The sequence below is a fragment of the Pseudorca crassidens genome, chromosome 14 (genome assembly GCF_039906515.1).
Source record: "Pseudorca crassidens isolate mPseCra1 chromosome 14, mPseCra1.hap1, whole genome shotgun sequence".
In the NCBI taxonomy this organism is placed as follows: Eukaryota; Metazoa; Chordata; class Mammalia; order Artiodactyla; family Delphinidae; genus Pseudorca; species Pseudorca crassidens.
Genome location: NC_090309.1, coordinates 7,994,492 through 8,022,147, shown reverse-complemented (window position 1 = coordinate 8,022,147; position 27,656 = coordinate 7,994,492). Strand labels below are relative to the sequence as shown.

The window sequence follows — 27,656 nt, the reverse complement described above, 5'->3', positions numbered from 1 at the left end:
TTTTTATATATATATATATATATATATATGTAAATGTAAATAGGTAAATGTCTGCTAAAGACACTTAATTGTAACAAAATTATCGGTGGTTATTTTTTTCTGGTTGTTAGACCCACAAGCCCATCTGTCTCTTAAGAGTACTCTAATTCATGATTTTTCTTGCTGGACCCTACATTCCCAGGGGCAAGATTAAAGCATCCAATTCATCTTCTTAATAGGTGCTCATTACGTGTTGATTCACTCTCCAACAGTCAAATAGAGAAAATCTGGTAAAATGTTTAAATTAACCATATGACTTGAAACACTATAACTCTACTGAGCAATGTATTTATAAAAATACTTAGGATTGGTCACACAACTGAACAATGAATCCATAAATTAGTAGAAATGTAAAAGTTTATTGTTAAACTCTTACGTTATAGGAATGATCTGTCCAAAGTAAAAAAAAAAAAGAAAAATCCAATATTCATTTAAAATAGAAACATATAGTGTAAATTAAGCTACTACCCATCATATTTTTTGTGTGTGCTTATTATGAAAAATGTCCACTGTTGTTTCATGACATGGTCTTAAATCAAAATCACAATATCCAAGAGAAAAACGACTCTAAGAAGAGAAGAAAAGAAATTTTTTTAACAAAAAGGACCAAAGCCATTTTATTAAAATAAAAAGAGTGCTACACAGTCACTCATAAGACTATATCCTACCTGTGGTTTCTTAAAATAATCAAGTCCCCTTCCGATCTTAATCATCCATCCATTGTTGAACCTATTGAAATTAGTATATAATATTACATTCCAGACATTTAAGTCAGACAATGACCAAAGCTATAATGTATTAAGTGTCAGCTAAATTTCCCCCTAACAAATAAAATCACTTCCTCCAGTGGCAAGAGTTGAACCAAACCTGGGTTTACCTATGGGCTGTGTCTACAGTGAAACAAAACATCCATTAGCTGATAAAGAGTTTAACAATTCAATTAAACCTTCCTCCTGAATTTCACCTTACTGATAAAGCTTCCCAGTTCTGCTAAGAAGTGGCTTCCAAGTGTACTCAGGCAGACTGTGGTGATGTTTCAGGGGTTTCCCTGCCTTGAGGTGGGGGACATAAGCAGGGGGAGCCCTGGCAGGCATGACACAACGTCCTGTCATGTCTACTAGAATATTTAAAAGACCATGAGAAGTAAAACCACATTAAATAAATATTAGTATCACTAGAAAAGGAAATTATCCCAATGCCATAACACTGTGTATAGCTGAATGACAGAAAAGTACTTCCTCTTCTCACATGACACAGAACATGTAAATTTTATTCCATTAGGAAATAGGAAACTCACATACAGGACAAAATAAGCCAGATTTTTTTTTCTTCAAAAGTGAAAAGATATGAAAACTGAGCTTTATTTAAATCTTTAATATTTAAATTGAATATTATTTGTAATTATATATAACTTATTATGAGAAATAAACATAAGTATTTTTCAACTGCATAAAAATTAAAATATTACCATAAACTAACCTAATTTCCCGGTCATGTATCACAGAAGAGTATTCTAATTCCAACTGCACTCCATGATTCCTGAGTGACTCTCTTATTTCTTCCAGGCCACTACTTTGCTGTTCTTTCCCACTGCCCTGTTAATAGGAAAAATACAACTTTTTGCCTCAGTTACTAATATTTTAAATTATTCCTAAACTATGCAATGTGTATCATAGGTGAATTAAAATGAAAAGATTCTATACTAGTTTCATTGTCCATTATTGCAAACAAGCAACCGAAGAAGATGAAGTAGTTTAAGAGCAACTGTTTTTATCAAAATAATTGTTTTTTTCTCTAACGTGAACATAACACAACTCTGTCCTATCTGCTAAAATGTATTTTATTACCTTAGCATTCTGTGGCTTGGCAAATCTGTAAATATTTTTTTTTTTGCGGTACGCGGGCCTCTCACTGTTTTGGTCTCTCCCATTGCGGAGCACAGGCTCCGGACGCACAGGCTCAGCGGCCATGGCTCACGGGCCCAGCCGCTCCGCGGCATGTGGGATCTTCCCGGACCGGGGCACGAACCCGTGTCCCCTGCATAGGCAGGCGGACTCTCAACCACTGCGCCACCAGGGAAGCGCCCTGTAAATATTTTTTATAATTTCTAGAGATGCATGTTTTTTCATAGTAAATTTCTCAGCATGGCACAGGACTCGTTTACTAATAAACCCAGATATCTTTAGTTTTTCTGTAAAAGGAAGTGAAAGTGAATAAACCTATATTCAATTAAAGAATAAATAAAATGTATTTTAATGGTGCTGTTTCGTTATTCAGATGGGGCTTCCTTCTTCTCAAATTAATCCTAGAAATATGAATTCTTTAGAAGCATTCCTATTTAAATCAAAATCAAGATGACAGAAATTGTCAATAATGCAGACAGTGTGATTGCCTCATAGAATATCCAAGAAACTGAGAAACTACTTGAACAAGAGAGTTTAGCAAAGTGGCCAAATACAAGATATGACATACTGAAATCAACAGCATTTTTCCCAAGGTGTTTTATGCCGGTTGTTAGAGAATAAGTTCATTCCCAGTGAAACAGCTCTAGCTGAAGCATGACGTCCAGGTTTGCCTCGAACTACACCCTTTACACTGAGTAAAGTTCATGATATTAAGAGACAGTAAATGCCTTCAGATACCTACTTCATCCAGAGAGGTGAGGAGATGAATAGTTTTTATCTTACATGGTCTCTTAACCAGCATCTCACAAAATCGAAGGAAGTTATACAGCTGAAAGACATTAGGAGGCGTTATTACTAACTCGTATATTTAAAACAATAACGTTTCATCGTACGGGAGTACATTTCACCTACCTGATGAGTGTGTCTAATGTATGGATCTTCTATCCAAACTTCCGTAACTGTTTCATTCAGGTATTCTTGAAAAAGTGACTCATAACTGAAACCTGTTGCGTTCTCTTCTATTTTAATTTGCTTGTGATATTTTCCAGCTACAAAACACAAGCTTCCATAATAAAACCAGGGACTACTTCCTTTCTTTTTATACATACTATATTTGCATCCAGTAATAAATCAGCATCAGATACAAGTTAATTTTTTTTTAACTTGTGCAGTCAGCAAACATTTTTGAATGCCTACTCTATGCCAGGCACATTGCAAGATGCTACACCCGCAAAGGTAAATTCCATGTGGGATTTTTTGCCTTCATGGAGGCCGCGCAAGTGGCAAAGTCCAGAGATTTCTTGGAACAGGTTCTTGAACTAAATCCTATAGACCAGGCAGTTTATTCAAGAGGGAACCATATGTATAAAGATATCTAATATTCCTGCCACCATGAGTAGAACCACAAGCTATGAGTCAGTGGCCATCTGGTCCTTCTCTTCAGATTTAAGTCTTTTTATGTCTTGCAGCTGAATAGCTGAAGTATTAAATATATAAATGCAAAATAATATGGAGTCTAGGAGTCTTTCTTAGAACTTGTAGAGACTGTGTTAAGCAGAAATTTATAGTACTTCTTAATAACCCAAGCCAAAGCCTAGAATGCCACAGCGTCAGCAGGGTAGTTCCATTGTTTGTGTTTATCCAAAATGGCTAATTATTGAATAAGTTATCGAAGACCTTTACGTTTTTTTAAAAAATATGACCCTTAATGGTAGTTCCTAATTTATATGGTGGTTGCACTTTTAAAACCTTGTTTGAAAACCAGTAGTTTGGATTCTGTTCCTAATATTTCCAAAGATAGAACGTTACCAACCGTGCATCGGTTTTCAAGCCAAGCTAGCCACACAGGTTAATTTAACCCACAGTATTCAAACCACAATGCTGATGGTACTATATTTCATCCAAGTTTTACAGGGAAATTGCATTGTGGATTTCAATTTGGGGTGAAGGAAACAATTTTATTCCCACTCAACAGAGGTCCTCAATGGGGGGGTAGTCAGGGTGTGCGCTAGTACAGAATACCAGGAAGAGGTGGGGAGAGGGCTGGAGTAAAGAGCAGCTGAGGGCCGGGGGCACTGGGTTTTTTGAGGGCAGTAGTTCCACTGACTGTAGAAAGCAGCAGCCGTGCACTTCAGGTGGCAATGGCCATTTGTTTCTATATGTTTGTAAACTGGATCCTCATGAGTAGAGAACCAGTTATAAATAGGGAACCATACCTCCTGCACCTCTAATCCTTAGGAATACCTAACTCCTGAAACGTTTTGACTCACAACGAAAATCTCAAAGAAGTCCCAGGAGTTTCTTGAGCTACTTTAATATTTCGGTCATTTTATAAAGGGAAATACAAATAAAATACAGGATTTATATTCAGTATTCCTCTGTAGTATTATTTAAACTGGAGTCTACACGTAAGCTTCACGGGGATCTATGAACTCCTTAAAATGGCATGCAAAGTTCTGCAGTACGTCGAGCTGTCCTCAGATTCTCAGGAGGGTATCTGAGCCCCACCTTCCCCCCACCAGGGAAGAAAAAGGTTAAGAACAGCTTGTGTACAGACGAATGGAAATGCAGAGTAGACCTGCAAGCTCCAAAGGGCATAGCCAGAAACACTGGGTGAAATGGGCTTTATCACAAGAGCACATACACATACTCTCCAAAACAGCCTCTTTACCTTCTTTTTCTTGATCCAAGTATTTCTTTATGTTTTCTGCTCTATCCATGTAGTCAGAAATTCTTTTTCTGAGATTACATTTCTTTGTTACATCTTTGGTGCCTACAAATTAAAAATAAAAAATACACTTTCAAGTTTCAAAACAGGCTTCCTATTTGGTACAAGCAGTATTTCCCAAGTTTTCCACGGCTTTCCTGTTCTTTGGCATGGTCTGTCTTGGTCCTAAAATGCACAAATAATAGGCCCAAATTTAGCTTGATCATGCAGGGCCTTCATTTTTTTCACTAAGCACTTGAAGCAGCTTTATTTAGGAGTGGGGACTCAGACACCATGTCTCACTGCTGAGACTTCAACCCTGGTGAGGAAACAAAGGTGGCTTATTAGATGTCGCTGAGTCTGAGCACTATTTTGTCCTAATTACCCATAAGTTTGAAATCTAAGCATAATCAAAAGAGAGCAAACCATATCTATCTATCTTTCTTCCACAAAACCAGCGTCTGTTCCAGACTTCCCCTTTATGGTTTATGCTGAATCATTTTCCCAGCCACCCCAAAAATGGAAGGTATTTTTGAATATACATTATCAATAAAGTCTTACTCCAAGCCCCACCCCCAATCAGTCACCAAATCAATTCCTGGCTCCTTCCTTCCTTCCTCCCTTTTAATACTGCTTTTATTTTCCATTATAATTTTATTTTTAAACCCTGAGTTTTAAAACATTTTATTTTGAATTAACTATATATTTATGGAAAAGCTACAAAAATGGCACAGAATCCCTTAACCCAGATGCCCCTAGTATTAACATATCACACAACCATGGTACAATTATCAGAGTAAGTAACTTAACATTGACACGACACTATTAGCTCATCTACAAACCTAAAGAAAGTTAGTGGGAAAGTTCGTTTTCTGGTCCAGGATCCCACATACCATGTGGTTGTTATGTCTCTTTAGCCTCCTACAATCTGTAACAGTTCCTTTAGTGTGTCTCTGCCTTTTATGACCTTGACATTTAGGAAGAGTACATGGTCAGTTATTTTGTAGAATGTCTCTCATTTGGGGCTGTCGTGTTTTCTCATGATTAGACAGACTGAGGTTATGCATTTTTTTAGCAAGAAAATCACAGAAGTGTTGCGCCCTTCTCAGTGGGTACACGATGTTGATGTGTCTTATTCCTGGTGACGCTGACTTTGGTCACTTGGTTAAGGTGGAGTTCACAGATTTCTCCACTGCAAAAATCACTATTTTCTCTTTTGTATGGAATCGCTATCTCGTGGGAAGATATCCTGTCTCTCTCCACTCTTCATCCGCTAATTTTAGCATCCGTTGATGGTCTTTGCCTGCAATGATTATTACTGCAGTGTTTGCCAAATGGTGATTTTCTATTCCCATCATTCCTCTTTAATTTATTAATTGGAATTCCACTGTAAGGAAGAGCTGTCTCTGCTCTCCCATCTACTTACTTATTCAACTATTGATTTATATCAATATGGACTCATGGATATATCTTTTATTCTATGGGTTGTAATCCAATACTATCAATCTTTTCTTGCTCAAATTTTATCAGTGTTGGCTTTAAGAGTTCCATCATGTTGGCTCCTTTGTCCTTTTGACATAACCCATCATTTTTTGAGCACTTCCTTACTTTTTGGTGCAAAATGTTTTATTTTCCTTGCCCCAGCCCTGGAATCAACCATTTCTCCAAGGAGACCTGATTCCTTTTATTGGAGAATGGTATCAAGAAATCATATTTTGGGTACTAACTGTGCTCACTGCTACTCAGGGAGTCTTAACACTACCTCTAGACCCTTTCCGTCAATGCAGGTAGAAAGTACGTGGAGGTTTACTAACACACACATACAACTCCATTTCTATGTCTGTCCATCTGTATCTATATTAAAAACCATGAATTCATGCTGATTACTTTGATCCCATAGGGTTCATTCTAGCCTTCCTCCTTTCCTTACCTGTAACTTCTTTTATTATCCACAATATATTTACTGGCTTGTTCAAGCCTAGTATAGACATAAAATAGTTTGAGAATTCCTAACCCATACCATTGTGAGAAAATAATTTACCAATTAAAATAATACCATGTTTGTATACTGTTCACTTTGTCTTTAACTTTACAGAATACAGCCAAAATACTATTTTCCAAAGATGCTTAGGTTACCTATTTCTTTCACTCTCCCTTATGTATAACAACTGAATAACTTAGAGAAGTTATTCACTCCCTCCTCATCCTGCTACCCTACTCCCATTTCTCCTTTCTTCCCACCTCTTTCCCACCCACCGCATATTAAGTAATTAATTTCATTAGTTTCTGGTTTTATCCTTCCTGTGTTTCTTTTCAACAAATGAGGAGACACATGAAAATCTTCTTATATCTTTGTTTTTACATGCAGGTTACCATACTATAGCTACTCTTCGTCCTTTTCACTAAACAATATATCCTGGGAATCACTCCATATCACTTCACAAAGATTCTGCTCAACCCTCTTTACAGCAGTATAGTACTCCATTGTTTGGCTGTACCATGGTTTATGCAACCACTCTCCTACCCAGGGGCATTTAAGTTGTTTCCAACCCTTTGTTGATATCCATATAATTACTGAAATCCTTCCCTTTCAAGTTCTTCTACTGCCAAAATTAATATCATTTAGATCCCCACTTTCTCATGCCTATACTACAGTAGCATAAGAAAATCCTAATATACCCATATATCATCCATAAATCTCTTGTGGAGAATCCTGTTTTTTGTCCTAAGGTGATATGAGAACTCATACTCTTCCACTACGTTGATATATGTTCCTCTAAACTCAAAAACTTTGAACTTTTCGTCAGGATTCAGCATTTTACGGACTCTTTACAAAGAGGCAGTATGAAAAGTGGTTAACAGCAAAGCATCTGGAGTCAGGCTGTTCTAGTTCAAAACTTGCTTTGTCACTTTTGCCTATGTGACCTTGGCCAGTTATTCAACCTCTCTGCAACCTCATCTGTAGCACAGAAAGAGTAACAGTACCTTAGAGAGTTGTGGAGATGATTAATTATGAAAGAGACCTGCATGTAGGAAATACTCAATAAATGTCAATATGATTATCATCTACATAATTTTTTCCATATACCTCCCTCTCAGCTTCCTTTAGAACATTTTATCTAACATCTCTTTTCTTAAGCTCTACTGTTACTTTGCTCCTGCCTATAAATATACTCTATTTTCCCTGTCCTCTACAAATATAGTACTCCTTTCTTAATCATCATCCTTGATCAGAGTTTGATACTATAGACCCATTCTTCAAACATGCCTTGGTTTTCCAGGCTTGAAATCATACAGCCATCTTCAATTCCCATTCCAACATCTAATCACGTGCCAGTGCCGGTAATTCAATGTCCAGACTGTCCCCTCCCTTTCCTAATACTGGTGTTGCCCCCCTGGTTCATTCAGGCCCTTATCACCTCTCATCTTGACTTCTGCAGGAGCTCCTTGGTTGGTCTGCCTGACTTCAGTATCTTCAGGTTAATGTCTCTCCTACGCTCTTGCCATATTCACTCATTTATTCAAGAAATATTTACTGAGAACTTACCACATGCCAGGCATTGTTCTAAGCACTGGAGACGTAGCAGTTAAGTCCTCCCCTATCATTCAAATGAGAGGAAAGACAACAATAAAAATAAATTGGTAGGACTTCCCTGGTGGCACATGGGATGCAGGGGGGCCTGCCATGCAGGGGGACATGGGTTCAATCCCTGGCCCGAGAAGATCCCACATGCCACAGAGCAACTAAGCCCATGCGCCACAACTACCGAGCCTGCGCTCTAGAGCCCGTGAGGCACAACTACTGAGCCTGCGTGCCACAACTACTGAAGCCCACGTGCCTAGAGGCCGTGCTCCACAACAAGAGAAGCCACCGCAATGAGAAGCCCGCGCACTGTAACAAAGAGTAGCCCCTGCTCGTCGCAACTAGAGAAAGCCCATGCGCAGTAGCAAAGACCCAACGCAGCCAAATAAATAAATAAGCAATGGGAAATTCGCAATAGTCAAAAGGTAGAAGCAATCTAAGTGTTCACTGACAGATGAATGGCTTTAAAATAAATAAATAAATTGGTAAAACATGTATGTTAGATTGTGGTAAGTGCTATTAAATAAAATAAAGCAAGGAAGAAGGATAAGGGAGTCCTGGGATGGGGGTTGTAATTTTACACTGGGGGTCAGAGAATGTCCTCACAAATAAGGTGATATTTGTGTAAAGACCTGGAAGAGGAGCGGGAGTAGGTCATGCAAATATTTGGGAGAAAAGCATATTCCTCAGAGAGCCGAGCCCTGAAATGCAACTTTAATTACGTCACTCCTTTGTAAAAACTTTAAATCGTTTCTCCTTGTCAATGGAATGAGTTAAAATCTCCTGGCAGCCAAGGCCATCTGCAGTGTGCTCCAAGCCCCAGTCTACCTTTAATCTTTACTTCTCACTCTTTCTCTACAGACCTATGCCACTTGTTTGGTAAAACAGTACAGACAGAATTGGAAAACTTTCAGCTGAATTTCTGAAATTCTACTCATCCCTCCAAAACCCCTATCAAAAGCCACCCACACCTTTCCATCCCCCAATGACTGTTAACTGTTTAAATCCTCGCTGCACTTGTCATTATGGCTCCTGGCACTTCTTCCCTGTATTAGAGTTATTTGCATTTACATCTTAACCTGCAAGATCACGTCACTGTCTCTCTAAGCCCCACAGGATCAGTGGAGCACAGAGGAGCAGAACTGCTGTGATGCTGCTGCTTCAGAGTCGAACAATGTACACCATCTCTCTTTCTGAGAGTCAGTATAGTAGAGTCTTTAAAGCCTTGGGTTTCAGCTGTGACTCTACCAATTGTGGCAGAACTGGAAAGCAAACTTTATTTTTTATGCTGTAAAATGAGGATAACATCACCTACTTCATAAGGCAATTGTAAGAATGAATTGAGATCATGCTTTTAACGTGCTCTGCACACTGCCTGGCACTCAGCACTTACAAATGATGTTACTCTCATTATCATCACCATCATCACCGTCATCATCATCATCATATGGTCCCTGCCCAAGGTAGAGTTTTACCATTCTAAGAAAAGTGCTGAACATTGAAAAGCAGCCTCTACTATCTCAAAGCTTCTGAAACAAATCAGAAACACTCAGGCTAAAAAGCACAGAGAGGAGATCTGAGGCCAGACTAAGAGCCCCAGGGGCTGGGGAGCAGGGGCTGGTCTTAAGTCAACTTAATACATAATTACTAGGTGTTTACTACCTACCAGGGATTGTACTGGGTGTTAAGGGTTATCTGTGTACCTCTCAACATTGAATAACCATGTAACAGAAAGTCTTAACTGTCTCCTCTCACAATCCTATACATTTCTCACACCGAATGTCAGTATACCCATTTCTAATTTAAAAATATATATATATTTTTAAACTTTTAATGAAGGGACTTCCCTGGCGGTCCAGTAGTTAAGACCCCGCGCTTCCAATACAGGAGCGCGGGTTAGATCCCTGGTCCGGGAACTAAGATCCCACATGCTGCGGGTCACGGCCAAAAAAAAAAAAAAAAAAAAAAAATTTTAATTAAAATGTTTAATGAGAAAAGTAAGGAAAAGGGTGTAACGAACACCCTTATTACCCACCACCTAGATTTAAAAATTGTTAGCATTTTGCCATATTTGCTTCAACTTTCTTTTAAAGTAAAATCAAATTCAGACATCATGACAATTCTTCTCCAAACACTTCTTCAGGCTTCATCTCTAAAATTAAGAACAGATTTCGAAAAATACCATACTGCCTAACAAAGTTAATTTTAATGCTACCCAATCCATATTCAACCTTTCCAACTTGATCCCAAAACGTCTTTTACAGTTCATTCAAACCCAAGTCCTTTCAAGGCTTATCTATTACATTTGGTTATGTCTCTTAAAATTCTAGGATAGTAATCCCTCTTTTATTGACAACATTAATCTACTAAAGATATCAAAGAAATCAGTCCACCTGTCCTGTAGACTACCCTACGTTCTGTATTTTAAGGCTTTCTCGCTGTGCACAGTAAGCGTTTTAATCTTTCACTCCCGCCCAGACACAGCAGATTGCAGCTCCTTTTCCTCTAGTCCTCCCTCCCCGGCTCACTGCTCACCTTTCAGAACCTGCAGGAGCATATCAATTCCCTCCTGGTAACACACCAGAGCCTGCGGGTACCGGGACTCGGACTCTAGTTCCAACGCCCGCTTTATCACAGTGACTGCAGCTGTGCTTCCAGAGTCCTGGCCCTGGAGAGACCCCGCCATAATGCCAGCAACTCCCTTCCGCCCCAACCTGCCCCTAGGCTGTAGGGTCTGCAGCGCTGCCTGGAGCGGTCACGTGACTCCAATGCGCCTGCGCTCTCTTTTTATGATGCTTGAGTGGGAGGGACTCGGCCGGAACTAAAATGCCAGGGTGTGTGCACTGAGAAGGCCGGATTTGAGTGTGGCACTCTGGGTCCTTTCTCTGTTCCGGTTCCCCTGAGTGGTGAGCTTCAGGCTGAAAGACATTTAGGAATTGCTGGTGAGTGGGGAATGAGTGGCCGAAAGTAGTGCATTTTTTCCAGGAGTACATATCTGGGAACCCTATGCAGATGCGGATTGATTTTCTCCATTCGATTCTGTGTTTACGGGTCACAGTAACCTGAATGGAATTACGTCCGGGTACTGTCCCTTGGGCTCCCGAAAAGCCACTGGCCGGCTGGATCCCGTTTCCCAGTTTGTGGAATCCCGGGACGCGGCATGTGGAGCCCCGCCTCCTGGAGCTCGAGGACAGAGCCGCCTCGGCTGGGAAGTCTGGCGGGAAAGGGAAGTCAAGTATGTTTTAACATTTTCTGTGCTTCTGCTTTGTGCATAACTTCGGCTTTCCTCTGGGGTCAGCCTAACTTGAATTGTTGATGGAGATACAAAATTGCCTAATTTAAAAATTGCCGCATTTTAGAACGTAAATCCTCTGAAGTTGGCAGTTAAGATATTTACCGTTTTACTAAAAGCCGTGATTTTGCAACCGCGTTTTGATCGCCACCTACCCAGAGCTGCTTTTTCCGCGGTTTTTTGTTTAGTTTTGTTTATTCCAAGAGGCACTTCGGACACCTGCCTAGAAGGCATTAGGAGTTCAAGAGACATTTCTTGCCTTCAGAGATGTCGATTTATTGAAAGGGAAATCCTATGTTCTGCATTTTCAGTAGTGCCCCCCCCCATTTACCATTTTGTCTCTTTAGAAAAGGAGTTAGTTTTTTTAAAGAACAGTTACGCGCATGGTCATTGTAAAAGAGCAACAACAAACCTATCAGACATTACGGGGGTGTGGGACGTCGGGGAGGGGCGGAAATAGCCCTGGTAGCCAGCCCTCCTCTCCCTGGGTATGCTAACGTTTCTCTGATAGCCTTCCAGAGTTTTTTTCTGTTTACACACACATTCACAGACATCTTTTTTTTTTTAATTAATGGAAATGGGATCATCCTTCTCATATGGTGCATTTATTTTCCTGCTTTTGTGTCTTTGCAAGAGGAACTTAATTGTACTGTGAAAGACAGTATAATTGCTTCAAGGTCCAAGAGTTATGTGCCTAATTATTAAGAATAACCTTTATTGAAACTTACAACTTTTGACTGTCACACATTCTGAAGTATGTAAATGACACTTCATTCATTCAGCAAGAATTAATTGAGTGGCTGCTACATGGCAGTGCTGCTTTAGGTAGGTGCTTGGGATACATCTGTGAATAAACAGAGCAAGCCTAAAACAAGAAAATTTTAAAATCTTTGTGCTTGTGGAACCAACATGCTGTTGGGTGGGAACAGACAATAAACCACAAACCTAACAAAAAATTAAATTATGTTAGAAGATGTTAAATGCTATGGAAAGAAAATCAAGGAGAGTAAGAGAGATTGGGAGTGCTGACAATTGTAGTGTGGGTCAAAATGCTAAATAATGGAGTCAGGGTAGAACTCATTGAGAAGATGAGAATTAAGCCAGAAATTGAAGGATGTAAGAGAGTTAACTATGTGGATATCAGGGGCATTCCAGGAGAGGGAACAGCCAGTCAGGGGAGTATACCTGCATGGCAGGTTCCAGGACCTGCAACGGGGCCAGTGTGTGTAGCGATTGACCAAGAGTATGGAGGTGGTGTCCTCAAGGCGGGGGTTTAGCACTGGCTGTCACTCTGATTGAAATGGAGAGGCATTGGAGCTTTTTAGTCTTGTAATAAATAAACTTTTAATTTTGGAATAACTAGATTTATGGAAACGTTATGAAAATAGTATGGGGTTCCTACATACCCCCCACACCAAGTTTCCCCTTTTACTAACATCTTACATTAGTATGGTACATTCGTTATAATTGATGAGCCAATATTGATACGTTATCAACTAAAGGTCATACTTCATTCAGATTTTGTTAGTTTTTACCTGATGTCCTTTTACTGTTCCAGAATACCATCCAAGATACCACATTGTGTTCAGTTGTCAAATGCTCCTCCTGACTATGACAGTTTGACTATGAACTTTCCTTGGTTTTGATGACCTTGACAGTTTCGAGGCAGTCAGGCATTTGAGGAGGCACTGGTCAAGTATTTTGTACAATGTCCTTCAATTGGAGTTTGTCTGATATTTTTCTGTTAGAGAAGTGTTAGGGGTTTTTGGAAGGAAGACATAGAGGTGAAGTGCCATTCTCATTCCATCATATCAAGGATACATGCTATCAGCTTGACTTTTATCACAATTGATGTTAAATCACCTCGATGACACAGTGTTTGTTAGGTTCCTCTAATGTAACGGTATTTTCCCCCCTTTCTATACTATATTCTGGTAGCAAGTGTTTAAGCATAGCCCATGCCTCAGGGTTGATAGCTTTACTCTACCTCTTTGAGAGGGGAGTGTCTACATAAATTATTTGAAATTCTTCTGTAAGGGAGATTTGTTTCTTCTCCCTCATTAATTAATTTATTCATCTATTTATATCAGTATGGACTCATGGTTAGTTTATGTTTTGGATTATAAGCCAATACTTTGTTACTTATTTTGTTGCTCATATTATTTCAGCTGTAGCCACTGGGAGCTCTTTCATTTGGCTTCTGGTCCCTTTGACATACCCCCATCATTTTGATTTTTTGAGTAGTTCCTTTCTAGCACTAGGTGCTCCAGACTCATCATTATATATTCCCTGCTACAGCCATATAATCAGCCATTTCTCCAAGGAGTCCTGGTTCTTTTTTTTTAGAGAATGCCATTAGAAACTAAGATCTGGGCACTGGGCATGCTCATCGCTACCGGGATGCCATTGCCTTTAGGTCCTCTTGGCTAACAGAGCTAACCCATGTGTGTATATGTATCTATAATTATTTCTCTATCCATCATATCTATATTAAACTAAACATGAGTTCCAACACTAATCCTCTGTCATTGGATCACATGGATCATTGTAGCCTTCCTCTCTGGCCTGTGTGTAACCTCCTACTCTGATAATGAGAAGCCTGGCTCATTGGAAGGTTTTGAGCGGAGGAGTTGACATTATCTGATTTCGGACTTAATGAGATGATTGCTGCTGTGGAGAAAAGACCTTGGGGAAGTTAGAATAGAAGCAGGAAGGCCAGTTAGGAGGCTCTTGTTGAAATCTAAGTGATAAGAGAAAGATTTAACAAAGAGTGAAGCTAAATAAGTTGGGTTAGTACCTAACGCTTAACTTGGGAGGAATTAGTATGGTAGAGAAAATAATTTAGCATTGTCTATTTGATGGGAGGGATGGAGGATTAAGCGTCTCTTCTAAAGAAGCCTTGATACAAGGCATCTAAACAACCAACCAAGCAAACTGGATGATGTGAACTAGAAATTGCTCTGCTGTATTGTAATGTTTGAGGTCTGAAGTCAGAATGGCAGTTATGAAATTCTGATGTACTTCTGAATTCTGAGTTGAGCGGACCATGGATCTAACCCGTTAACTGATTCAGACATTCATCAACAAACACTGGGTGCCTACTGTCCATCAGATGGTGTGCCAGATGCTGAGAGTAGAAGATGAACAAGACAAAATTCTTGTTTTCAGGGCGTAAGGATATAGTAGTTAACTCTTCTAAAACTGATACGTAATTAGTTTTGAGAGACTGGTTCGGTTGCTGAGACTTTTTCTGAAGTCAGGCCCTTCTAATGGGACATCTCGCATTGATTCCAGTAGCTTCATTGCTTTGTCCACACCACGGGAAAGACCTGCAGAGCTCGAGTGAGCCAGAATCTGGTGGGCACTGAAATACAGTACTTGCCCTATTTTGGCATGTTAGGGTATTCTTATTATAGCTTTGTAATAATTTAATGATATTATAATAGTAAAAACTACCATTTATTGAGGGCTTCTTATGTGCCAAGTACTGTTTTAGGTGTTTTCAGAGTAATTCATTTGCAAGATAGGTATTATTTTTTTTTCTGTTCTCTGGGGGGAAAAATTGAAACATACAAATTAAGTAACCTGTCCAAAATATACATGTAGTTCATGAACTTAATCTTTCTGCATTCAGTTTAAGTCGGTAGGCTATAATTGTTTTGTGTCTAAATAAACATGACCTTTAGTTTATAAATGCAATGCATGTTCGTTAAGAATAGTCTAAAAATGTAAATAAGCAAAAAAGAACATTCTGCTTTATTTAACAGAAGGGTGTTATGATTTAGTGAAAATATGCTGGACTAGGTATTAGGAGGTTTGGGTTCCAGACCATATACTCTCTTGAAAGCTGGATGCCCTTTGGTAAATGATTGAACTCTCTGGGATTCATTTTCCTCATAAATAAAGTAAGAGCGTTGTCAGTCCTAATTGGGAGTTTGGATTTCTTCAGTCCCTTCCAGCTCTTTAATTTTTTTTTTTTTTTGATTCTATAGCAAAGCATAGAATCTGCCCTCGCTCTTGAAGATTTTTTAAATGATAGTAACCTCCATTGCCTATTTTTGTTGAATCAGCCTAGGGTGTAATTTAACTCTTTGGTGACAATGGGATATGGTTAATGTATAATTACTTCCTATGGTTTTCTTGAACTCTCAATAAAACATCTATTGTAACTTAATTCTTGTCCTTCGTGTATTAAAACAATCAAGATTTTGCTGTTAAACTTCATCCAGTTTTTCAGTTTGAGCTATCCATTTCTAAGACACACCTGACCCACGGATCTGTTTTCTACTTCTCACAGCCCCTAAGGAGAACAGTCACCACACTCATGGCAGGGATTTTGCGCTCAATAGTTCAGAGGCCCCCAGGCAGACTACAAGTAAGTATTTCTCTTCGAGAATTATCTTTTTTTTTTCCTATTCCTTAAGAACTTTTTCTCTCTTTTCTAATTAACAAAACATACAGGCAAATTAAAATTTTAAGTTTCTTTATATATATATATATATATATATATATATATATACTTTTTTAATGTTGAACGTTAATTTTATTTGTGGTTTATCTGCTGTTTTATCCCTAAAGATCTGAAATCACAAAAGACCTTTTTCTGGAGAAAATGCTGGTAAAAAATGGCTAGTGTTGATTCCCCATGGCCCACCTTAATCTTTTGAAAGTTTTAGATTTTTTTTTCCTTCAGTTATGAAGAGTCCATTTTCAGTAATAGAAAATTAGAAAAATGTAGAAAAGCAGAAAGAAGAGAAACAGTTTCCCAGAGACCATTAATGTTTGTACTTTCATGTATTTCCTTCCAGTCTTTCTTTTAGAAATTTCAGTGGTGCAGCCTAATCTATTCATGAGGTCCAGAGTCTAGATAGGACCTGCTGCTGCCTTTAGATAATAATAATGCCAGGTGCTTTACACACTTACCTTAACCTCAGATTAATCCTGGTTGGTAAGTATTATTTTCTTTTTATAGCTGAGGAAACCGACCCTCTGAGAGGATAAGTGTCTCATATGTCACAGCTGGTAAGTACAGAGCAGGATTAGAGGCCCAATGTTCCTGGTATGTCAAAGCCCATGTCCTTCACCAGTCTCCCCCTAACCCCCAATTCCCTCCTGCTTATTCTCCCATTGTTTATACCATCTCTGCAGTACAGGGAGGGCATGAAGGGAATGATTATTTTCCACCCAGAGGAGTTTCCTGGTATGAAGGATTAGCAGTGAATCCTTTTTCTTCTGCAGCCTGAGAGAAACACGACTGGAAGATTGTAGAAAGGGAACAAGAGACAGGAAACAGGAGTTGATGGCATTCTTGGGACTAGAAAGAAAACTGGAAACTCATTTTGGCTTTCTTTTACACTGTATTGCTGAAGCTGAATTATCGTATGTTGTCTAGAGCACACTGACAAACTACAACCTACAAGCCAAATTCAGCCCACCACCTATTTTTGTAAAAGTTTTATTGAAACATAGCCACACCGATTTGTTTACATATTGTCAACAACTGCTTCCGCCCTGCTGTGGCAGAGCTGAGACTTGGCTGCGGAAACTGTGTAGCCCCAGAGCTGGAAATATTTACTGTCTGGTTCTTTACAGAAAAATATTGCCAGCTGCTGGTCTAGAAGTTTATATTTAATGTGTTTTTCTTCATGTTAGTGGTAAGATGAGATGTATTCATTCAGCTAGGGGGCTGAGATAAATGTTTAATAATTACAGGTTAGGTGAGAACAGATTTTGTCACCTAAAAATTGGTAGGTTATGATTTCTGCACTAGATAGAGTTCTAAAAATCAAATGTTTTATGGCATATTTTAGATGGTGACAAAAGGTGTGGAGCCCCTTGTTCGTACAGATTGGATTCGTCACAAATTTACGAAGTCAAGAATTCCAGATAAAGTAAGTTTTTACGTTACTGTTTTTGAAAAACATGTTACTGTTACCGGGTCCAAGCTCATTCTGCTCACCGCAGGGCAGGCCAGTAAATCGGGAGATGAGGTGTTGAGGCAAGGAATAGCGACTCTTATTTGGAAAGCCGGCAGACCGAGAAGATGGCGGACTAGTGTACCCAAAAACCATCTTATTGGGGTCAGGATGCCAGTTTCTTTTATAGAACAGACAGGGGGAGGAGGTGAGGAAGTAAAGTAAAAAGGCCATTTGTCTTGCAAAATCTCCTCCCTCGACCTGCATGGGGAAGGGATGTGTTAATTTCTTCTTTTCTGTAGCCGTTCACAGGTGGTCAGGGTCAGAATGTCTGTCTGTGAGCTGAACAAAGGCCTTTTAGTTTAACAGGCAGAGGGGCAGGGTTCCTTGTGGCAGGCCATTATCTATGCTTACAGCTATAACAAAAGCAACGAAAAGCAAAGATTAAAGTAAAAGAAACAGAACCAACATGGAGTCAGAATTCTCTCTTCCCTGTTACATTATGTTTTGAAGGTACCAATTTTTGTAATATTGAAAACTTTCATGTTGAATTATTTGCGGGTATAGGTAGAAGTGTAGAGTTTAAAACATAGGATTTATGTGGGAGGGATAAATTGGAAGATTGGGGTTGACATATACACACTATATATAATAGATAACTAATAAGAACCTACTGCATAACACAGGGAACTCTACTTAATACTCTATAATGGCCTATATGGGAAAAGAATCTAAAAACAGAGGTGGCTATATGTATATGTATAATTGATTCACTTTGCTGTGCACGTGATATTAACACAACATTGTTAATCAACTGTACTCCAATAAAAAGTTTAAAAATAAAAAAAATTTTTTTTAATTAAACATAGTAGGATTTATGTAAATGATTATTTAAAATAAATATGTGCCACTGACCTTTTAAGTACTGGGTTTTGGTCTCAGAATCTGTTTATTCCTGCTTATGGCTTTTTCCCTTGATACTTTGTGTTTTCATATCAACATTGTCCTGAGAAAACAGTGTTTCTTCCTCCTGCTCAGACTGTCTGTGTGGCTCTTGGTTTTCACTTTCTCTATCAGCCATTGCTAATTTGGATCTTCTTCTCTGCTAGATTTGTGTCTACCTATGATTCTTTTAGAAAACACTGACTAAGCCCTCAGTAGATTTCTGTTTTATTTTGATTTCTCCAATTTTTTTGTACTGTGGTAAAATACATGCAACATAAAATTTAAACATTTTTAAGTGTACATTTCACTGGTATTAAGTACATTCATATTGTCGTGTGACCATCACAGCCACCATCTCCAGAATGCTTCATCTTGCAAAACTGGACCTCTGTACTCATTAAACAGTAACTCCTCTACCTTCTCCCCCTAGTCCCTGGTAACCACCATTCTCCACGGATTTTTTTAAAAGCTAAAATAGTATTACCATTGACTACTTAGATACCTTTAATGTGCTTGATGTTCTTTTATCAGAAATCTCTTTTTTTTCAAGTCATGGTCCACAACTGCATTGTCGTATATGTTTTCATGTTTCCTAGACTGTAAACTTCTGGAAGAAATGATAGATACAGATGTTAGCATTTGTTTAAAATGTGGGGGGAGTGATTTTGATCACTGGTTGTAGTGAGCATGAAAACTTTTAAACTTTATAGATATGACTCTGAGATTTGCATCTCCAGCTCTTTGCCTATCTTCTGAACTTACTCCTATATTCTCCTGTAGTTTCTAGACCTTGCTGCTTAGATAACCTGTAGGTATTTCAAGTTATCCAAAATTAGACTCATTGTCTTACAAATGAGGTTGTCCTCCAGACAACCAAACTAAAAGAGAGTGCTTGTCCTGTATTAGTGATGTCAGTTAATGCTACCATCCTCTACCTGATTTCCCAGACTAGAAAGCTCTAAGTCAGTCTCAACCCTATCTTCTCCCTCACCCACCACAAATCCATCTATTTTATTACCTGAAGTCCCCAAATCAGCCTCTTTCTGTTACAGCTGCTGTAATTCAGACTCTTAAACCATGGCTCTAAGTGCTTCCTGAGTTTCCTTGTATCAGTCTCCACCTCCAGTTCATTTGAAAGAGTTTTCTTTCTGAATCTATTTTTGAAATGTCATTTTGCTTCAAACCTCCAATAACCTTATATCCATTCTGGGAATTTCTAAAGACTAAGCATAGTTAAGCTTAGTTTAACTTCTCTCCCTGCATTGCTTTTCCTATTTTTTTCTACCTTAGTCACACAGAACCACTTACTTTTCCTGAATATTTCATGCTCCTCACACCATTTCTTTAATTCTTCTCTCCTTTTCTTTGGTGCACCTACCCCATCAAAATTTCTAGAAAAATACCCTTCATCCTACCCACCTGGAGGCAAATACTGCTAACACCCTCCACATACTTTTCTGTTAAATATTTTTGAAGATGTGCATCATCTTGCCTATAATGCTTCTCCAGCTGCTTTCATCATTTAGCAATGTAATGTGAACCCTCTGTGGATAAGTTAATGATTGAATAATATCCTTTTTGATTAAAGTACCATCTTTTTTTTTGGCCTTCCTCAGTCTGATTCCCCAGAGGTATGACTCTTGACCTAATGTTTTTGACACCTTTATACAAATAAGGATAAATAAATATATATAATATCCACACATGTATATATAATTGTTAGAATCATATTTAGAATTAAGGGGAGAGACCTTCAAGATGGTGGAGGAGTAACATGTGGAGATGACCTTCCTCCCCACAAATACATCAGAAATACATCTACATGTGGAACAACTCCTACAGAACACCTACTGAACGCTGGCAGAAGACCTCAGACTTCCCAAAAGGCAAGAAACTCCCCACGTAACTGGCCGTGTGGCTGACAGGGCCTTCGTGCTCCGGCCAGGTGTCATGCCTGTACCTCTGAGTTGGGAGAGCCGAGTTCAGGACATTGGTCCACTAGAGACCTCCCGGCTCCATGTAATATCAAGTGGCGAGAGCTCTCCCAGAGATCTCCGTCTCAAACCTAACACCCAGCTCCACTCAACAACCAGCAAGCTACAGTGCTGGACACCCTATGCCAAATAACTAGCAAGACAGGAACACAACTGCACCCATTAGCAGAGAGGCTGCCTAAAATCATAATAAGGTCACAGACACCCCAAAACACACCACCGGACATGGTCCTGCCCTCCAGAAAGACAAGATCCAGCCTCATCCACCAGAACACAGGCAACAGTCCCCTCCACCAGGAAGCCTACACAACCCACTGAACCAACCTTAGCCACTGGGGGCAGACACCAAAAACAATGGGAACTACTAACCTGTAGCCTGCAAAAAGGAGACCCCAAACACAGTAAGTTAAGCAAAATTAGAAGACAGAGAAACACACAGCAGATGAAGGAGCAAGGTGAAAACCCACCAGACCAAACAAATGAAGAGGAAATAGGCAGCCTACCTGAAAAAGAATTCAGAATAATGATAGTAAAGATGATCCAAAATCTTGGAAGTAGAATAGAGAAAATACAAGAAACGTTTAACAAGGACCTGGAAGAACTAAAGAGCAAACAAACAAGATGAACAGCACAATAAATGAAATTAAAAATTCTCTAGAAGGAATCAATAGCACAATAACTGAGGCAGAAGAACAGATAAGTGACCTCGAAGATAAAATAGTGGAAATAGCTACTGCAGAGCAGAATAAAGAAAAAAAGGATGAAAAGAATTGAGGACAGTCTCAGAAACCTCTGGGACAACATTAAACTCACCAACATTCAAATTATAGGGGTCCCAGAAGAACAAGAGAAAAAGAAAGGGACTGAGAAAATATTTGAAGAGATTATAGTTGAAAACTTCCCTAATATGGGAAAGGAAATAGTCAATCAACTCCAGGAAGGACAGAGAGTCCCATACAGGATAAATCCACGGAGAAACACACCAAGACACAAATTAATCAAAATGTCAAAAATTAAATACAAAGAGAAAAAAAAGCAGCAAAGGAAAAACAACAAATAACATACAAGGGAATCCCCATAAGGTTAACAGCTGATCTTTCAGCAGAAACTCTGCAAGCCAGAAGGGACTGGCAGGACATATTTAAAGTGATGAAAGGGAAAAACCTACAACCAAAATTATTCTATCCAGCAAGGATCTCATTAAGATTCGACAGAGAAATTAAAGCCTTTACAGACAAGCAAAAGCTAAGAGAATTCAGCACCACCAAACCAGCTTTACAACAAATGCTAAAGGAACTTCTCTAGGCAGGAAACACAAGAAAAGAAAAAGACTTACAATAACAAACCCAAAACAATTAAGAAAATGGGAATAGGAACATACATATCAATAACTATCTTAAATGTAAATGGATTAAATGCTCCAACCAAAAGACACAGACTGGCTGAATGGTTACAGAAACAAGACCTGTATATATGCTGTCTACAAGAGACCCACTTGAGACCTAGGGACACATACAGATTGAAAGTGAGGGGATGGAAAAAGATATTCCATGCAAATGGAAATCAAAAGAAAGCTGGAGTAGCAATTCTCATATAAGACAAAATAGACTTTAAAATAAAGACTATTATAAGAGACAAAGAAGAACACTACATAATGATCAACGGATCAATCCAAGAAGAAGATATAACAAGTGTAAATATTTATGCACCCAACATAGGAGCACCTCAATGCATAAGGCAAATACTAACAGCCATAAAAGGGGAAATCGACAGTAACACAATCATAGTAGGGGACTTTAACACCCCACTCTCACCAATGGACAGATCATCCAAAATGAAAATAAATAAGAAAACACAAGCTTTAAATGATACATTAAACAAGATGGACTTAGTTGATATTTATAGGACATTCCATCCAAAAACAACAGAATACACTTTCTTCTCAAGTGCTCATGGCACATTCTCCAGGATAGATCATATATTGGGTCACATATCAAGCCTTGGTAAATTTAAGAAAATTGAAATTGTATCAGTATCTTTTCTGACCACAAAGCTATGAGACTAGATGTCAATTACAAGAAGAAATCTAAAAAATACGAACACTTGGAGGCTAAACATTACACTACTTAATAACCAAGAGATCACTGAAGAAATTAAAGAGGAAATCAAAAAATACCTAGAAACAAATGATAATGAAAACACGACCCAAAACCTATGGGATGCAGCAAAAGAGGTTCTAAGAGGGAAGTTTATAACAATACAATCCTACCTCAAGAAACAAGAAACATCTCAAATAAACAACCTAACCTTACACTTAAAGCAGTTAGAGAAAGAAGAACAAAAAAACCCCAAAGTTAGCAGAAGAAAAGAAATCATAAAGATCAGATCAGAAATAAATGAAAAAGAAATGAAGGAAACAGTAGCAAATGTCAGTAAAACTAAAAGCTGGTTCTTTGAGAAGATAAACAAAATTGATTAACCATTAGCCAGACTCATCAAGAAAAAAAGGGAAAAGACTCAAATCAACAGAATTAGAAATGAAAAAGAAGTAACAACTGACACTGCAGAAATACAAAGGATCATGAGAGATTGCTACAAGCAACTATATGCCAATAAAATGGACAACCTGGAAGAAATGGACAAATTCTTAGCAAGGTATAACCTTCCAAGACTGAACCAGGAAGAAATAGAAAATATGAACTGACCAACCACAAGTAATGAAATTGAAACTGTGATTAAAAATGTTCCAACAAAGGAAAGTCCAGGACCAGATGGCTTCACAGGTGAATTCTATCAAACATTTAGAGAAGAGCTAACACCTATCCTTCTCAAACTCTTCCAAAAATTGTGGAGGAAGGAACATTCCCAAATTCATTCCATGAGGCCACCATCACCCTGATACCAAAACCAGACAAAGACACTACAAAAAAAGAAAATTAAAGACCAATATCACTGATGAACATAGATGCAAAAATCCTCAACAAAATACTAGCAAACAGAATCCAACAGTACATTAAAAGGATCATACACCATGATCAAGTGGGGTTTATCCCGGGAATGCAAGGATTCTTCAATATATGCAAATCAACCAGTGTGATACACCATATTAACTAATTGAAGGATAAAGATCATATGCTCATCTCAATAGATGCAGAAAAAGCTTTTGACAAAACTCAACACCCGTTTATGATAAAAATCCTCCAGTAAGTAGGCATAGAGGGAACTTACCTCAACATAATAAAGGCCATATATGACAAGCCCACAGCCAACATCGTTCTCAGTGGTGAAAAACTGAAACCATTTCCCCTAAGATCAGGAACAAGACAAGGTTGTCCACTCTCACCACTGTTATTCAACATAGTTTTCGAAGTTTTAGCCACAGCAATCAGAGAAGAAAAAGAAATAAAAGGAATCCAAATGTAAAAGAAGTAAAGCTGTCACTGTTTGCAGATGACATGATACTATACATAGAGAATCCTAAACATGCTACCAGAAAACTACTAGAGCTAATCAATGAATTTGGTAAAGTAGCACGATACAAAATTAATGCACAGAAATCTCTTGCATTCCTATATACTAATGATGAAAAATCAGAAAGAGAAATTAAGGAAACACTCCCATTTACCATTGCAACAAAAAGAGTAAAATACCATGGAATAAACCTACCTAAGGAGACAAAAGACCTGTACGCAGAAAACTATAAGACACTGTTGAAAGAATTTAAAGATGATACAAACAGATGGAGAGATATACCATGTTCTTGGAATGAAAGAATCAATATTGTGAAAATGACTATACTACTCAAAGGAATCTACAGGTTCAATGAAATCCCTATCAAACTACCAATGGCATTTCACAGAAGTAGAACAAAAAATTTCACAAGTTGTATGGAAACACAAAAGACCCCGAGTAGCCAAAGCAGTCTTGAGAAAGAAAAACGGAGCTGGAGGAATCAGGCTCCTGGGCCTCAGACTATACTACAAAGCTACAGTAATCAAGACAATATGGTACTGGCACAAAAACAGAAATATAGATCAACGGCACAGGATAGAAAGCCCAGAGATAAACCCACACACATATGGTCACCTTATTTTTGATAAAGGAGGTGAGACTATACAATGGAGAAAAGAAAGCCTCTTAAATAAGTGGTGCTGGGAAAACTGGACAGCTACATGTAAAAGAATGAAACTAGAATACTCCCTAATACCATACACAAAAATAAACTCAAAATGGATTAAACACCTAAATGTAAGGCCAGACACTATAAAACTCTTACAGGAAAACATAGAACACTCTATGACATAAATCACAGCAAGATCCTTTTTGACCCAGCTCCTAGAGAAATGGACATAAAAACAAAACTAAACAAATGGGACCTAATGAAACTTAAAAGCTTTTGCACAGCAAAGGAAAATATAAACAAGATGAAAAGGCAACCCTCAGAATGGGAGAAAATACTTGCAAATGAAGCAGCTGACAAAGGATTAATCTCCAAAATATACAAGTAGCTCATGCAGTGTGATATCAAAAAAACAAGCAATCCAATCCAAAAATGGGCAGAAGACCTAAGTAGACCAAAGAAGATATACAGATTGCCAACACACACAAGAAAGAATGCTCAGCATCACTAATCATTAGAGAAATGAAAATCAAAACTACAATGAGGTATCACCTCACACCAGTCAGAATGGCCATCATCAAATAATCTACAAACAATAAATGCTGGAAAGGGTGTGGAGGAAAGGGAACCATCTTGCGCTGTTGGTGGGAATGTAAATTGATACAGTCACTGTGGAGAACAGTATGGCGGTTCCTTAAAAAACTAAAAATAGAATTACCATATGATCCAGCAATCCCACTACTGGGCATATAACCTGAGAAAACCATAATTCAAAAAGAGTCATGTACCAAAATGTTCATTGCAGCTCTATTTAAAATAGCCAGAACATTGACGCAACCTAAGTGTCCATCAATAGGTGAATGGATAAAGAAGATGTGGCACATATATACAATGGAATATTACTCAGCCATAAAAAGAAACGAAATTGAGTTATTTGTAGTGAGGTGGATGGACCTAGAGACTGTCATGCAGAGTGAAGTAAGTCAGAAAGAGATAAACACATACCATATGCTAACATATATATATGGAATCTAAAAAGAAAAAAGGTTTTGAAGAACCTAGGGGCAGGACAGGAATAACTACGCAGACATAGAGAATGGACTTGAAGATGCGGGGACGGGGAGGGGTAAGCTGAGATGAAGTGAGTGGCATGGACATATATACACTACCAAATGTAAAATACATAGCTAGTGGGAAGCAGCTGCATAGCACAGGGAGATCAGCTTGGTGCTTTGTGACCACCTAGATGGGTGGGATAGGGAGGGTGGGAGGGAGACGCAAGAGGGAAGAGATATGGGGATATATGTATATGTATAGGTGATTCACTTTCTTATAAAGCAGAAACTAACACACCATTGTAAAGCAATTATACTCTAATAAAGATGTTAAAAACAAAAAATAGAATTTAGGATCATATTCTTAGAATTAGTAGTTACAGAATATATCATATATACACACTCATCATGGTGTAGATGAAACAAATACAAGATCCTGTTACACAGTGGTGTGGAAATTTGGTTTTCTTGCTCAATATATTATGACCTTCAATGTTAGTACTTACAAAGATAGTAAACTTTATTTGTTTTAATGGTAGCATTATAGCCAGTAGGATTCATCATGATTTATTTGCATCATATCTTATTTAGTTATATTATTTTTAGTTTTATTTAGAATGTATGCCTCATAATTTATTTAGCTATTCTCTTGAGGAATATAGATGTGGCCTTTAAATTTTTCAGTATTGGGCTTCCCTGGTGGCGCAGTGGTTGAGAGTCCGCCTGCCGATGCAGGGGATACGGGTTTGTGCCGCGGTCCGGGAAGATCCCACGTGCCGCGGAGCGGCTGGGCTCGTGAGCCATGGCCGCTGAGCCTGCGTGTCCGGAGCCTGTGCTCCGCAACGGGAGAGGCCACAACAGTGAGAGGCCCACGTACCGCAAAAAAAAAAAAAAAAAAAAAAAATTTCAGTATTACAAATAGTCTTATACATAACATCCTTATTCGGGGTTGCAGTGAATACGTACTTTTTATAATACTCATGTGTTATTGTCATTGTAAGTTTTTGTTTGTCCCCCTACTTGAATGGGGAAGGGGGTGCAGCCCAAGGCCCAGCTCATATAATGCAACATATTCTCTTGACATTTGAACTCTGTAGTGTCATCTGGTTGCTCCTGCTTTTCTCTTAATAAAAGCAAAACAAAACAAACCCTTACCTGTGTGGTATTTTTCTTAGAGTATGAAATTCTTAGACTCCATCTACCTGAGTAATCAGACTGGTAGAAATGTTCAATTTGAAGGTGAGGATTATAAACTATTAGGGATGAAATCATTATGTAGTTGTTTGAAGTTTTTTTAAGGAAAAAAAAATAAAGGAAGCACCTAGAAGCTGTGGAAATTGAAAATTTACCGTTTATAATTCTTCCTTTCCAGGTTTTTCAACCTTCACCTGAAGATCATGAAAAATATGGTGGGGATCCCCAGCAGCCTCATAAACTGCATATTGTTACCAGAATAAAAAGTACAAAAAGACGTCCATATTGGGAGAAAGATATAATAAAGATGCTTGGGTTACAGAAAGTACGTAACTATTTTAGTCATCTTTAGTGTTGTTTAAATTTGCTTTAAATTTTCCACTTTTAAAACTTTTGTTTAAATGTATGATTTCACGTAATATATTTGGAAGTTTGATTTAGACAGAATGAGCCTACACCTGAACCTTTTCCTGTAACATGGGACCATCTGTGCTTTTGAAATTGATCCATAACATTGTTTCCTTTGTTTGTAGGCACATACTCCTCAAGTTCACAAGAATATCCCTTCGGTGAATGCAAAACTGAAAGTGGTTAAACATTTGATAAGGTTTGTTGTTTGTTATTCCAGCAGTTTCTTAAAACGTGTTACCTAGTATAACTCTAAAAGCATTCCCTTATGTCACAGAATCAAGCCCCTGAAGCTGCCGCAGGGTCTCCCAAGAGAGGAGGACATGTCCAGCACGTGCCTCAAGAGCACTGGAGAGCTGGTGGTGGGGTGGCTTCAGAACCCCACGGACCAGGAAGTGAATAAGTCCTGATGGCCTCGCGGCTTCAGAGTAAAAAGTGCAAGTCATTTCTATCTCAAGATGGTGAGAAAGTGTTCTCATTAAAATATGTTTTAAATTCTA

General features: G+C 38.5%; 2 protein-coding genes across 3 annotated transcripts; one reads left to right on the top strand and one right to left on the bottom strand.

Moving 5' to 3' along the window:
• Positions 1-378: 378 nt before the first annotated feature.
• Positions 379-10,987, bottom strand: MITD1 (microtubule interacting and trafficking domain containing 1). 2 transcript variants are annotated; one of them, XM_067704204.1, is made up of 8 exons: positions 10,769-10,907; positions 8,198-8,249; positions 4,615-4,716; positions 2,856-2,992; positions 2,686-2,772; positions 1,519-1,634; positions 708-768; positions 379-606 (listed from the first exon to the last, which is right to left on the bottom strand). In XM_067704204.1, the coding sequence occupies exons 3-8, from the start codon at positions 4,661-4,663 to the stop codon at positions 511-513; spliced, it is 546 nt and encodes a 181-aa protein (XP_067560305.1). In that variant the 5' UTR covers positions 4,664-4,716; positions 8,198-8,249; positions 10,769-10,907; the 3' UTR covers positions 379-510. The 2 variants fall into 2 exon arrangements, with proteins under 2 accessions (XP_067560305.1, XP_067560304.1); XM_067704203.1 differs by lacking the exon at positions 8,198-8,249 and having other exon boundaries at positions 10,769-10,987.
• A 194-nt stretch (positions 10,988-11,181) lies between these two features.
• On the top strand, positions 11,182-27,656 carry MRPL30 (mitochondrial ribosomal protein L30). Its single transcript, XM_067704205.1, has 6 exons — positions 11,182-11,468; positions 15,823-15,900; positions 17,336-17,416; positions 26,927-27,073; positions 27,282-27,355; positions 27,434-27,656. The coding sequence occupies exons 1-6, from the start codon at positions 11,394-11,396 to the stop codon at positions 27,564-27,566; spliced, it is 588 nt and encodes a 195-aa protein (XP_067560306.1). The 5' UTR covers positions 11,182-11,393; the 3' UTR covers positions 27,567-27,656.